This window comes from Euwallacea similis, chromosome 22 (genome assembly GCF_039881205.1).
Source record: "Euwallacea similis isolate ESF13 chromosome 22, ESF131.1, whole genome shotgun sequence".
Taxonomy (NCBI): domain Eukaryota; kingdom Metazoa; phylum Arthropoda; class Insecta; order Coleoptera; family Curculionidae; genus Euwallacea; species Euwallacea similis.
In genome coordinates, this window is record NC_089630.1 from 2,344,713 (window position 1) to 2,358,397 (window position 13,685).

At 35.4% G+C, this 13,685-nt stretch overlaps 1 protein-coding gene across 1 annotated transcript in view; it reads left to right on the forward strand.

Moving 5' to 3' along the window:
* Window positions 1–13,685, forward strand: part of unc80 (unc80, NALCN channel complex subunit) — a 56,260-nt gene that overhangs the window by 14,776 nt on the left and 27,799 nt on the right. Inside the window, exons 17-31 of the mRNA XM_066401446.1 lie at window positions 652–849; window positions 903–1,186; window positions 2,212–2,450; window positions 3,243–3,361; window positions 6,130–6,278; window positions 7,400–7,535; window positions 8,242–8,665; window positions 8,732–8,922; window positions 9,041–9,113; window positions 9,455–9,669; window positions 10,542–10,737; window positions 10,802–10,939; window positions 11,744–11,832; window positions 12,002–12,155; window positions 13,301–13,515. Coding sequence (XP_066257543.1) covers window positions 652–849; window positions 903–1,186; window positions 2,212–2,450; window positions 3,243–3,361; window positions 6,130–6,278; window positions 7,400–7,535; window positions 8,242–8,665; window positions 8,732–8,922; window positions 9,041–9,113; window positions 9,455–9,669; window positions 10,542–10,737; window positions 10,802–10,939; window positions 11,744–11,832; window positions 12,002–12,155; window positions 13,301–13,515 — 2,820 coding nt within the window. The remainder of the gene's footprint in view (window positions 1–651; window positions 850–902; window positions 1,187–2,211; window positions 2,451–3,242; window positions 3,362–6,129; window positions 6,279–7,399; window positions 7,536–8,241; window positions 8,666–8,731; window positions 8,923–9,040; window positions 9,114–9,454; window positions 9,670–10,541; window positions 10,738–10,801; window positions 10,940–11,743; window positions 11,833–12,001; window positions 12,156–13,300; window positions 13,516–13,685) is intronic.

A 13,685-nucleotide genomic window follows, 5' to 3' on the forward strand; every position in this document is an offset into this window, starting at 1 on the left:
CGAATGAGGCTTTGTTTGTCTGTAATATTTGATAGAAAAATTCAAGACTTTCTTTTCGTTTACTTCCAAACTAAAAATAAAAATCCAGTCTCGTGTCGAAATCATGGTTTTTCGAGGACTTTGTAAATTTTGGCTTGTATGCATTTTATACAGAATTTTATATAGAATGTATAAAATTTGTTTTACCCTCTCCGGCTTAGCACTTGTCCTTTTGGCAATGGCTTGAATACTTGTTCTCTTGATAAGTACATTTATAATTCTATTTCTTCAGGATTTTTTGATCGCTTACGAGGACCTTTGAATTTGTTATTTACTGAACCAGTTAAATTTAACTCAACTATTAACCTAGTAACAGTTGATTTTTAAACAATTCTTCCTGGATGCGGAGCATTAAATGTAGCACTCTCGGGGAGGTGTATTTTCCTTATGAATCAATACAATTCAAGTTTTTCTTAAAGAGATAACATTGATGGGATGTACATTTATATGATACAGTTACACAATAATCCCCTCCTTTGAATTAATATACCCATTGCATTTGATGCGTAACTTGTTATTCAGCAAAAATCTTAACAGTTGCGCGATTGTTGCTTTTGCTGAATCTCATGATCTTTGTTATAAAATTACTAACTGGATATTTTCCTTATTTAGGGATCAATAGATAGTCAAATAGATGGAACAAGCCTTTCTGGTCATCTAGGCCGCTGGCAGCAGGAACGAAAGTCAAGCTTAGCCAGGTCTCAAACTGATTCCAACATCACCTACACTAGTGACGATATTCCTGAAGCTCCAGGTTCTGTTAGCTACATAACTAAAGATGGTGACATAGACTTTTATGTTGTATTGAAGGTAACATAATAAAATAACATTCTATGGAATAACAAGTTGTCTGAATCGATCAGGCGGTCTACCGAACTTCGCTAAGGGAAAGCACTTCCTGTACTCTACGAGTTTTAGAAGTTATCCTTAACCTTCTGGAGCTATTGATTGACATGGGCATTCTCAAGAAACCGTCCCGTGAAAATGCTCAGTGTTGCCCAACCGGTGAGGAAGCAGATGATACTCCCAAGAAATCTGAAAAGGATAAAATTCCTTCTAGTGAAACACACACGTCTTTTGGTGCAGATAGTACAGCGTCCGATGAAACAATGACTCCCCATAAGCTTGTTTTAAGCAGCATTGCTAGGTACATATGAAAGAGAATTAGAATTTCTCATTCGTATTTACATTTTGCATGGGATGTACAGGGTGGTTCAATTGAATATACAGGGTGAATTTTTTTCGATGATTAATGAAGAGATCTCGGAAACTAGCAGTTACGAAGTTTGTTAAATGGGGAAAGAATTGCAGTTGCAGGAGACCAATTTGAAGCTACTTTTTGTTTCTTGAAGATGTCCATGGCCTATTAGATATTTAGCAAAAACCAAATTTTGTCGATTTTTCTTAATCGATCCATCCCTGTAATTATCAGTTCTAGAGAAATTATGTAAATTCGATTATTGTAGATAATTTTTCCCTGATAAAGATAGGCTAGCTAGATTTTTTTAAACAGTTATCATTTTCGAAATATGGCATAAACTTACTTTATTTTTAATGGTTATAGCTTATTTAAAAGGCTAAAAAAATACCTTTTTAAATAAGTCATAACCTACTATGCTTTCAATTAAAAAAGTAAGTTTATAAATCTGCTGCCGCAGCCCTTTACTTTGTTACTTAGTGTGATACATTAATGAATTTGTCATAAAAAGTTTTCTTAAAATCAACACAAAAGTTACCAGGACCGTACTAAAGCTCATACAAAACTACAATGGAGAACTGGTTATAGTTTTCATCTTTACTTTACAATAGCTCAGAAAAAAAAAGAAAAATAGAAAAATTTTGTTTTTATCGAATTAATTAAAAAACCAAAAATAATTTTATAGATCTGTTTGCATTGTGAAACTACTCTCTTGAATTTGCAACTTGTATTTTCTACCGTTTACGAGATCCATATGCTGGATATTCCCACCTTGGTCACACTATATTTTATTATTATTATTATTAAAATAATTATTAGTAAATTTGTAGCCATTGAAAAACCAGCCATAGTTTTTTTAATTATATACGATTACTGGTTTTAAGGGTCTTAAGTTTCGTCTCTGTTTTTAAAATCGTTTTTTTTGTTGTTTCAAATAAGGTTTCCACAATTTTTAGAACATTCTTAATTTTCAGAGTTTTAAAACATCTTGGTTGTCCACATGGATGTGCCGATGGGCAACGGGGACCTGCCGCGGAATTTCTCAGAACTCAGTGCCAAAATATCCTTACTAGACTTCATAAAGCAAGCCAGAAAAGCTTCAAAAACTTCTGGAAGGAGTACATTAATGTCCATCCGCTCACGGAGATCATGGACATATTTCATGGGTACCTCGGGTACTGCGTGGATCCTACATCTTTGCTTTCTCCATTAAGTAAGAAATTACACAATTTTTATGGAGTCTCTTGTTAATGATGTCGAGTGATTATATCTAAACATCTATGTGTTTTGCCAAGTTCCTAAAAAACTACCATAATAACAAGCGCTTAGAAATTAATTAAATTTAAATATTGATCTTAAAGAGATCATTAAATGATGGAAGTTAGAAATTTAACACATAAAATCATATGCGTTTTGTTACAGAAAATGCCCTGTAGTAAACTAAAGAAATTAGAAGATTTGACATTTGATGACAGATTTTTTTTTGGAATTTTAAAATTCCGTGATTCTTTTATTCTTTTTATACCGTTTTTTAAAAACGGATTTCACAAATTTTGGTCAAAAGAATATGTAATTTGTCTAACATAAAGGATCAAGTCCCGTAAAATATTGTGAAATCTGTTTAATATTTAAAAAATGGTGTAAAATGAATGAAAAATTTATGGAATTTCGAAAAAAAATCTGAAAACTCTACAGTCCGTAGATTTAGTTGAATTTATAAATTGATTAATTTATGAGGAAAATGAACAGAACTTGATCAAATGGATTTTATGGAACAAGACCTCGAAATCCCTGCATAGCAGTTGAGGCAATTTACTTTCGTTTTAAGCAGCACCTATTAAAATTTTTAACATCTCATGATTTCGCTAGCGATGGAGATCGCATACATGTTTAGATCACCTTTTTTCTTTATTTTGTACCAGAGGATATATATCTCAGATAGTGTCGTGTAATTCTGAGCTACCCCGTATATATATTAGAAGAAAAGTTAATTCGTTTTTTTCAGCTGTCGGAGGGGCTGGTGGGATTAGAGGAATAGAAGGGCACACTGTGAATTATTGCTTTAAGCCGTTGGTAACGAGATTTGTGGACACCTTGAAGGAAATTCGTTCAGCAGATAATATAGTACGTATTTTTCAAAACTTTTCATGATTACAGAGAGGGTGTTTGAGTCACCCCTCAATTATTTCAATATTTGAAAATAGCCATTTGTGTATCGATACCCGTGAAAATGAAAATCATCTTTGTGAAATAAGTAGTTTTAACAATATTTAACCCTAGAATACCGGAGTGTTGTCACCAAACGTGATTACCGGACTGTCGTAAATTTTACGATCTTAAACAAAAACTGTGATATGGCCTAAATCTTTATTCAAAAAAAATCTATAAAACTCAAAAAAACTCTCTTTATGTCATATAAACAAATTTAATGTTAATTTGCAGCACAATTTCTGCAAACATTCCCTCGGTGTTCACCACAAATTGGTTGACTACATGTATTGCAGTAAACGGTCGTCATACGTCGTCTTTTGCTTGAACAGTAAAAACACATTTTCCTTTTTTTTTGTTGAGGCTTACCCAGTTCAGGCTCCACAGAAATTGCAGGAATATTAAGAATGGCGCTAATATCTGCACGAATATCGCGACGCAAAGTTTTGGTACTAATTCTTTGTCTCATCCATGGTTCAGCAAGGCTGTAGCTCAAATCTATCATGAACTGGTAGCGTGAAACTGGTTTTTGGCCTTTCTTCAACATATTGGAACAATACAGAACATATGAGTTGATAGAGGCCATATTTAGCATCCCATAAAACACACATAAAGGCCATCTTTTGGTTTTTCTGTTACAATTGATGTTGGAACACATTTGGTCAAATGTATCTACTCCGGCTTTTGTCTCGTTGTAATTTTGTATAATTGCTGGTTTGTGTGTTCCTTCTATGATTTCTGCACCCTGATGCATAGTTGAAAGTAACAAAACTACTTTTTTTTTTTTTGGCATGTAAGACAGCAGAGTTTTTTGCTGATCAAAACAGAACATTGAAGTGTTTGTGTTACGATTCTCTAGATCCAACAATTCTGGAGGAATTTCTCTTTTGTTTTTACGTAGTGTTCCTATAATTGTTATTTTATACGGATCCTTCAACAATTGATCAGCTAAACTAACTGAAGTAAACCAGTTGTCCATGGTAACATTTCTATTGCTACCATGGACCGACTTTGTGAGCTTCTTTACGTAGTATTCAGCAAGCGGTAATCCATTAGTCGGTGTTTTTTTTCCCAAATAAGGACTTGCATCTATCATATATTTTGTTGATGAATCACACACCATCACAATTTTGATGCCATATTTGGCCGGCTTGTTGGGGATGTACATCTTGAATGGGCAACGTCCACGAAATCCTAAAAGCTGTTCGTCAATTGTTAAATAGGATGATGGCGCATATGAAGTTCTGCAAGTCTCCATAAACATATCCCATATTTCCCGAATATGCGCGAAAGGATCAAGAGTTTTCCTTTCTTGTCTTGTTTCCTTGGAATCGAATCTAAGACAATTCACTAGAAAGTTGAAGCGATCACAACTCATGCAGGCTCGATAAAATCTACCGGAAATATTGGAGTCAAACATATGTTTGGCAGACAAATGATTATCCTTCTTCGCAGCGGAAAGGATCAAAATTGAAAACAAGCCTTTTAGTTCTTCTTTTGTAATTTTAGATACATTAGAATGACATTTATAGTGTTTCGCCTGCCTAGAGATTTCTTTATTGGTGTGTTTAACAACAATGTCAATTATGTTTTCAGAAAAAAAATGTAAAAAACAGTCTTCTACATTATTAAACTGCCTTGCTTGGCCTTTAGGACCTGATAAAAAATGTATAATGTTTCTAGATGTTGTCCTTCGTCCTCTGACCGGCAATTTTGCAGACCACCTATGACCATTCTTTCCAAGCAACTTCATTTTCTTGGGTTTAATTATGTAGCTGTTTATTCCAGACTTTGTAGGTTGCGATTGATTTGAACTGGTCTCAACCATAACTTCTTCACCTTCTTTTTGACAGTTTTCTTGTAAAGTATTTGGTGACTTGGGTTGTAATGAAACAACTGCTACATCAAATTCATCATCTGACGCATCCGAGTTAGGTGCTTCCAGCTCTAAATTGTCTTCCTCCCAGTCACTTCCACTTTCCTCAAAAGGATTTGGATCACTGTCTTCTCCATTCATAATTCGCTTTATCTCCTCCGTCAATTGCACTTTAGTCAATGATTTTCGCGATGCCATTTTGCTAAAAAAATATTATAAAAAAACACAACCTAAGACAATATTTTACCTTACCACAAAATTCTAAATGTGTACAGCTGATTTGGAAATCGTCATACGTTAATACCGGACTATCGTCAAAACTACGATAATTCAGCAAAAAATCCGTCACTGCGTAAAACAAAGCGCATTCGCACACATCACTGTCTAGGTAAACACTAATTAAGAGGGTACTGAAAATATCGTTTTGCTGAATTGGCTGAAAATATCCAAACATCGTCGATTTGAAACGCGCGTCGTAAAATTAACGAGTGACCGGTAATCTAGGGTTAAGAAAAAAAATCGAAATATTCTATTTGTGGTATTTCCGGAAGTATTCGAAATTTCCCCAATCTTAAATCAGAATCTAAATGTGGATGAAATATCGTCATTAACTGAACTTAACCGACGCTGTATTTCTTATTATTTAAAACATTTTTACACGATTCCGCGAATTTGGAGCACTCTGTATTGTATTAGGGAGCTTTACATGAACGACTTTTTGTTACATTTCAGGTAATTTGTTTGTCTATAAATAAAAATCAAGTAACGATGAGTTGATCATGAATTGACAGTGGCTTGGGTTTTTCAGGGTTTATATTGTGAAATTCGGCAACTTATCACATATGTTAAAGAAGGGCATGGAGGAGCTTTCAGACGAGTTGCTCTAAGTGCTTTGATCGACACTGCTCAAAAAAATAATAAAAAAGAAGGACGTATGCAAACTACAAGGGTTATCAGGTATGGATTATTTCGATTGGTATAGACAATAATGATTTTTCCTTTTTCCATGAGCGTGTGGTAAAGTAGTGGTAATCCTCCTATTTGCGAGCTGAAAGCAGCGCTTTGCCTCACATGTGTAGGTTTTTCTAACGTTGTCTAGGGTTGAAATAATAGAATTTATTGATATTAACTAATACACTTTGGATTTTGCTTGCGGATAATAGTTCTGATAAGTCACTCGAAAGAAAGAGGACCCTCTAGATTCGGGGCGCTCTTAAATACTAAAACTAAGGGTAATTAAACAGTGTCGTACCCTGGCTAGAAAGCAATTACCGACTTATGACACCACCTGCGACGTTACCGTGGTACTGATAACACTTGGTCGGTACATTTCCATAGATACCGACAAAGCGCGGCCGCATTTCTCATCAACGCCGACAAAGGGCGGCTATCCTTTTCCACAAGTACCGACAAAGGGTGGTTAGACGTTAATCATAAAATATCAGAATCGCATGGAGATAACAATTGCGAAACCCTTTTAATTGACGAAAATACTTCTAACCAGGTTGAGACATACATAGGCGTCCTATAGGGGCACATCAGCCCCCTCACAACTCTTTCATCTTAAACTAACAGGCCTAACCTAATTAACAGTATTAGTACTATCTCTATATACAACTCAAAGATTTCCTGATCGTGCCTCGACTTTGTCATAAAAATAGAGAAGTTTTTACATATATACAAAAGGGTTAGATCTATTTGACCTAAGAATCCTACACATGTGTATAGGTTTAATTATTCTCTGTCGAAAAACTATTATGGCAATTTTTTTTTGCTAGATATATCGAAAAACATGTTGGTACGTGTCCAATAGTTTAATTAATAACATTTTATTTGTTACATAATACGCATATTTCACTTCTACAAAAATTTATTAAAATTCGTTACAAGCGCAAAAAATAATTTCTCCTTTTTTAAATAAAATTTAAAACCGTCTATTTTGGTAATAATGCTGCGAACATCATGTTCATCAGCACTTCATTTCACAAAATAGCTAACAATTGCCTCCTAATATGTAATAAAGTAATTTAGAATCACCAACTATCACAAGTCACCAACCGTTTTATATAACTTTCCAGGCATATGCATCAGTCAACAACAAATGTGGATGAGAACGATGTGGACCTTCAAGGTGAAACTACATATACTATTGATGATAAAGGAGTGGTGAGGAAGTTACTCTTCAAGAAGCGCAGTACTTCTTCAACTTGTCCCGTGAGTTTTTCGATTATTTAGTTTGAGAATTCGTTGATATTAAATTAAATACAGTTTAACTCCAGATAATTAGATTATTTTCTTACATGTTACGAACTTATTCCTTCAAATTGCTTTCTTAATTTTTTAATAAACTAAATAAAACTTTTATCGTTTTCACATTTTATCTAGCGGGAAGGGCGCATCAAGGCAGTGATATTAATAAAAGGTTGAAAATTCATGAAATTTTTTAATTTAAAATATCTTGAGAACGTTAGACATACCCTTGTTTAGAGATTTTTTTTTAATCTAGAAGAGCTCACTGTATCAGAATTCATAAAAGTATTCAAGTTGTCGACACTCATAAAGAAACGAGAGGAATCTTTTATATCTCGATAAGGTGCTGGCAATGTCACCTATCGGATACATTGGAGCAGATATTTTATATTATTTTATCATACCCAGACACTCCTCTAGGATGAAGTTCATGTCTTTATGTCTGTAAACCAAAAACTATAATATTTATTCATAATTTACAGAAAAAAAATGACACCCTGGAGAATGGAAATAAGCAACTTTTGTATAAGGCACCTTTAGCTGAATCGCTCTATTTTTTCCCTGTAACACCCAATACTTATTCGTACCATTATTTCTAGGACACCTTGCAAATGTAGCTTAAATACCTATACGGTGACATCAGTTATAAGTAAACTTGCGCTATTTGCAGAATCTTCTCGAAACCGAAACCGAAGACTCGTCTAAAGCGAATCAAAGTCCTTTGGGGAACTTAAGGAAAAAGCACCATATTTTGACTCCCCGCCAAAGCGAAAAGGCACTTGGCATTGCCGTCGAAAGCGCCTCCTTGAAATCGCAAAAGAAGTCAAAAATGGGCTCTTTGACTAACTGGTTCAAAAAGGGAGATTCTCAATCCATGGATGAAGTCGACGCGCCCGAAAATGGAGATAGTTTTACCGACTCTGCTTCGTTCGTTAGACAGCCATCCAAGTATTACCAACACAAAGGATCTGGCAAGAGCCATGTTGGCCATACTTTGCAGAAAGCTAAACGAAGAATTGACGACAAGTTGAAATTTCTGAAAAAGGGGAAAAAGAAAGATGGCAGTTCCGAGGACGCTGGTGGAGGCAGTAAATGTAAGTGATTTCGTATTGCCACATATTTTCTAAGATAAGTAGCTCTAATGTTCCAATATGTGTCAGATTTCAGTAGGAAAAACTCCTTTGAGTTGGGCGAGAATTCTCGGGAATCGGAGGTCGTGTTTTTGAAAGAACGGAAGCTGATAGAAACCGGATTGGTGTACAGCGGTATGCAACGCTTCTCGTTTTTACTGGAAACTTGTCCCCCAGGAACTGTTCCTGATGCGTTTCTTTTGGCGTCAGCTTTAGACCTGGTAAGCATTGTTTTGATTTAAATTCACGTAGTGAATTCACTACATAAATTGCTACATCAATTCACTATAAAAGTTAGTCACTTCCGGATCTACAACGACAAATTTTGATTGGTTATAGGCTCACTCAGTGGTTGTGGCGAGAGCAGCATTTCTACTGGAATGTGCTTATTTCGTTCATTGTTGCAACAAAGGTATGTGGGTATAAATTTATGTGCAAGTACATAATGAACTTGGGGTTTCTGGATAGGATACCTCACCTTTTTTTTGCGAGGAAGTTCCAAAGACACCCGGCTGGGGATCTTTGTTGGCCCGATGTTATCAGTCGGGTAGTGTGGGATATGAGTTTGCACCCACCTGTCTCTAATCGTTATTTATACAGGGGTCAAGTAATTGATTTTCCGATTGGGTATATCTATTATCGTTTGGGAGATCCTCATATTGGACATCTTTATCTTTTCGATACACTGTATATATAAAACATAATAAATTATTATTGTTACATTTGAAACCCTGGTTCACTCCTTATTAATAGGTCAATGGCCTACGGCCATGAAACACCAGTTTCCAATGTTTCGACCTTCTGGGCCTCTTCCTGCCAGAGGAGCTTGTCATGGTGGAAATAGAAGGTCGCACGTCATGCAACGAGCCGCGGGCAAGATGTTTCATCAGTGGGCTGAAGTAATTGGACATCGATTAGAGGAAATGATCGCAGAAGATAACAATATGCAAACGGAAATTAAAAATATGGTATAGTACCAGAATATGATACCTTTACATGGCTTGCACAAAATTCTACCTTCAATTCTCGAAGTCGAAATGAGATTATTAGATACAATTTTCGTTAGTCAAAAAGCTAACGATTTTCGCAATATAAGATGTCGAATATGTAGCATATAAAATTGTTTTATTTTGATAAATAAAACTACAGCTTGCTTAATCAAAACTGATAACTAAGCAGGTGTCATCAATTCGCAACATAGCTGTCAAATAGGAATAGTAACAACAATAGTTGCTGTAGGTCTGCAAACACAGGGGCGCAACTTGAATTCGTACAAATGTCTACGTTTTTATTCTAATTTCTTCACAGTACAGCAAAATTAGACAAAAAATTATTTATGAAGTTCACTGTTACTTTTTGTACGAAATTTACTTGATTTTTTATCCATTTGTCTTTCTTATTCTGATTTATCCGATAGCAAACTGCATGACGTTGCTAAATGAAATTTCCAACTCATATTACATGTTCCCATTTACTTTAACAATAAGACTGTTAGACAGGGTTTTTAATGAAATTGGACAACTCTTTTAGAGAAATCAAAAAATCAGTCTTTCGCTCCACTGGGCGACATAACTAATCGCATATAACGGAATCATAGAGTCCTAATGTAAAAATATTAAGATTTTTCTAATTTACCTATATACAGGGTGACAAGGTTTAAAATTTGTTTCTGATTTTCTAAATTTTTTGGGGAAAACAATAAAATATTGCACAAAACTTAATTGTCAAGATATTAATATTGCGATAAATTAAAATTTCAATGTAGACTGTAAATAGGGCTCCTGACAACCCGTTTCCTAACTTTTTTGGACTCTGTGTAGAAGTATATACGTTTTTGTAGGTAATGGACCCAGATAAACAAAAAGAACTACAAATTCAAGACGAGGAAGAAGATTACCTAGATGACGCGAGCGTATATTCTTACGGATCTAATTGTCCAATGTCTTTAAGACTGATAGCCTGCGTCCTGCTTCAAGAAATAACTGCGTTTCTGCGAGAGACCTATCAAAACTTGCCCAAGTCTTCACGAATAGCAGGTTGGTTGAATTAGTGTTCAGTTTTATAGTTCAAGTGGTGCCTTTACCGATGTGTTGATCACAGGCAAAGAGAGGCCTCCTCCGTGGGAGAAGTACTACAGCAAAGAGGCGAACCGCAGGTGGAGCATGGCCTTATCGTCAATGGGACACTCCCAGACATCCGCACAAAGTTTGCAAAGCATAGCTGGAGATAGAGATCCAAGTAAAGTTTTTCACTCATATTTATACCAATATATTGTACATACAGGGTGTCCAAAATATTAGGGTGGCCATTGGGATTTTGGAAGCTATAAGACATTATTATATTAACTGAGTTAAATTATGATAAAGTTGCGCAGTTTAGTATTCAATCAAATAATGCTTGAAAAATGAAAAAATCCGATAGCGTCATGATAACCTGACCGGTTGTCCAAGTACAGGGTGACCTGAAATCAGTGAGTCAGAAAATGAGTTATACTATAGTTTGGTACCTTGGTACAAGCATATTTAGGTTAAAAGTTGATGTTCACTTACTTTAAAAATTAATATAAAATTATTATTTTTTAACCTGAATGGATATTTTCAATATTGAAAATGATATTGGCAAAGTAAATTTATCGCCCTCACTCTGTGGAAATAACTTACTGGGCCCGGGGCACAAAAGTAATCACTCTATGAGTAAAAAAACCGTTAAAAGTAATTAGGCAGTATACAGGGTGTTTTTTTTTTGGTATGCCTACCATTGCTATCTCCGAGACGGTGAGAGTTACAACTTCGATTAAATTAGGCTATATTGACTCCTTGTGAAGCTGATTAAGGAAACCGCTACAAGGTTGGCGCATTTTCAGTGGTTTCCTAAATATTTGGAAAAATATCAAAATGAACAAAAAAAATTATTTGCAGACAAATAAAAATGAAAAATAGAATAGACTTGAGCAGCTGTCTGCTTGCGTTTAGATACTAATTGAAAATGTAAGGAATCGTTTTCTGATATCATTGTTCCCTCAAGCTTTGATTTCGTTCTTAGCCCTTGGACAAACGGAAAGAAAAATAAGCTTTGTACTTCATGAGCCTGACGAATCTGAAGCTAGCAGCAACACTACCGTTACCATGCAGGTCAGTAGAACCAGAATATTGTTGACCAATAATGTCGATTTACGATGTATTTAGGTCTATTCTAATCCTGATAATTTTCTTGTGTTATGAAATACTGTCTTATACACATTTTTAAAGTAAACTTTTTTTTGTACACTATTTCATAGAATAACGTTTATCTTGTTAATAGACGGGCATGAATTCGGAGGAAGCAGGCAAAAAGAACCAGGGACGTCCTTACTTGTTGCGTCGGGGCACCGCTGCGACTAGCGGAGGTTCGTTTAAGAGACGTAGTTTAAAATTACGAAGAGGTACTAAAGAAGGGAAAGATATGGAGATCGAGTGTAAGGAGCAATACGATTATAAAGTGACCATCCGTAATGGCTGCCGCTTGACAGTTAGCTTGAGTTAGAAAAGTGCTGAGTTGTCGAGCGTTACAGTTTTCGTTGGTTTCTTCGGCTCTTGGCCTCATGAATGTTGCTTTCAGTTCCACCATTATCTTTCAATTGACATGCACATTTAGTTTGTTGCAATTTGGGAAGTTTAGTTTTAGCAAAAACGTACTTATTTGTTAGATTTTTAGTAAGTTAGGTCTATATAGTGCCTGTTTCGGGGCTTCAGTAATAGGAATCTCGGTAACCATAAAAGAGATTCTGCTCATTTATTGTAAATATGTTATATACGGTTGAAGTGTACTGTTCGCTCTTTTTTTCATTTTTGAAAATAACACCTCACACACTTGTTGGGGTTGTTGTGGTGGAATTGCACATTATGTGAGGCGTTATCCCCTCAAAAAACAACTTTGTACATTAATTCGGTGTTCGTTACAGAATTTTTCCATTCTGAATTACATACAGGGGTGGAAAGTTTTCATATCAATATCCTATATACATCATCAACTTCCTTTATACTCTGACCGCTCAGTTTTACCTTCAGTATGTTTCTATTCTGTAGAACTTTACACAAGTTCTGAAAAGCACTTATGTTCATATCTATGATTTATCTGGAATATCATTATTTAACATTATGTCAACCTGCTTTCGACTCGACAACTCCTCACTTTCGAAAAGATAAAAGGGCAACTTCATTTAATTTGGAATTGCTACACGAATTCTTTAAATGCCATTGTATGGAATGTTATGTAAGAATGTGGGCAGGTTTGTGACATTGATGTATGATCTATTTATTTAATTTTATGATAATTATAGCTACCTAGAGTTGATAGTTTGCTTTATAATGCTTTTGAAGAATGTCGAGTACAGAGAACTAATAGCAAATGATGGGCTTTCTTTAACTTAAGCATAACCAGCAACAAATTGTGCTATGCAATAATGTCGCTTAACGCCTGATTTTGATATTAATTAATTAATTGCAAGAAAAATGCTTCTTATCTGCAATGGACAATGACTAATCGCACATCAGCCTTGCATGCTTTTTCAGGTACCGTTCAAAAGCAGTTTTCGTTGTTTATGTAGTTATTTATGTCAAGGGAGGATTCCCGAGTCCGTAAAACGTACGGATTCTATACAATCAAAAAGAAAAGTAAGCTCACTCTCTGACCGGAGTGACACCTCGGAACCTGGAATCACTGGTGAAGTGAGTGGAGAAGAATCACCGGGAGTTCTCAGCGACGAACAGCCTCCAGAAAGCCCCAGTGACAGCAATGAGAGTGACGACACTACTAAAAATATGCCTTGGTTGAAGGTGCATAATATAGTATTATTAGACTTTATTTGTTAGCCTTTAACACGTGCGAAAAGTATCACTTTTCGCACTTTCCGAATATGATGGTGCTTTTTGATAGTCTTTGGTTCATCGTCAAAGACTATTAGATACTTCGCTTTGATAAATGAATGACTGATAACACATATTCA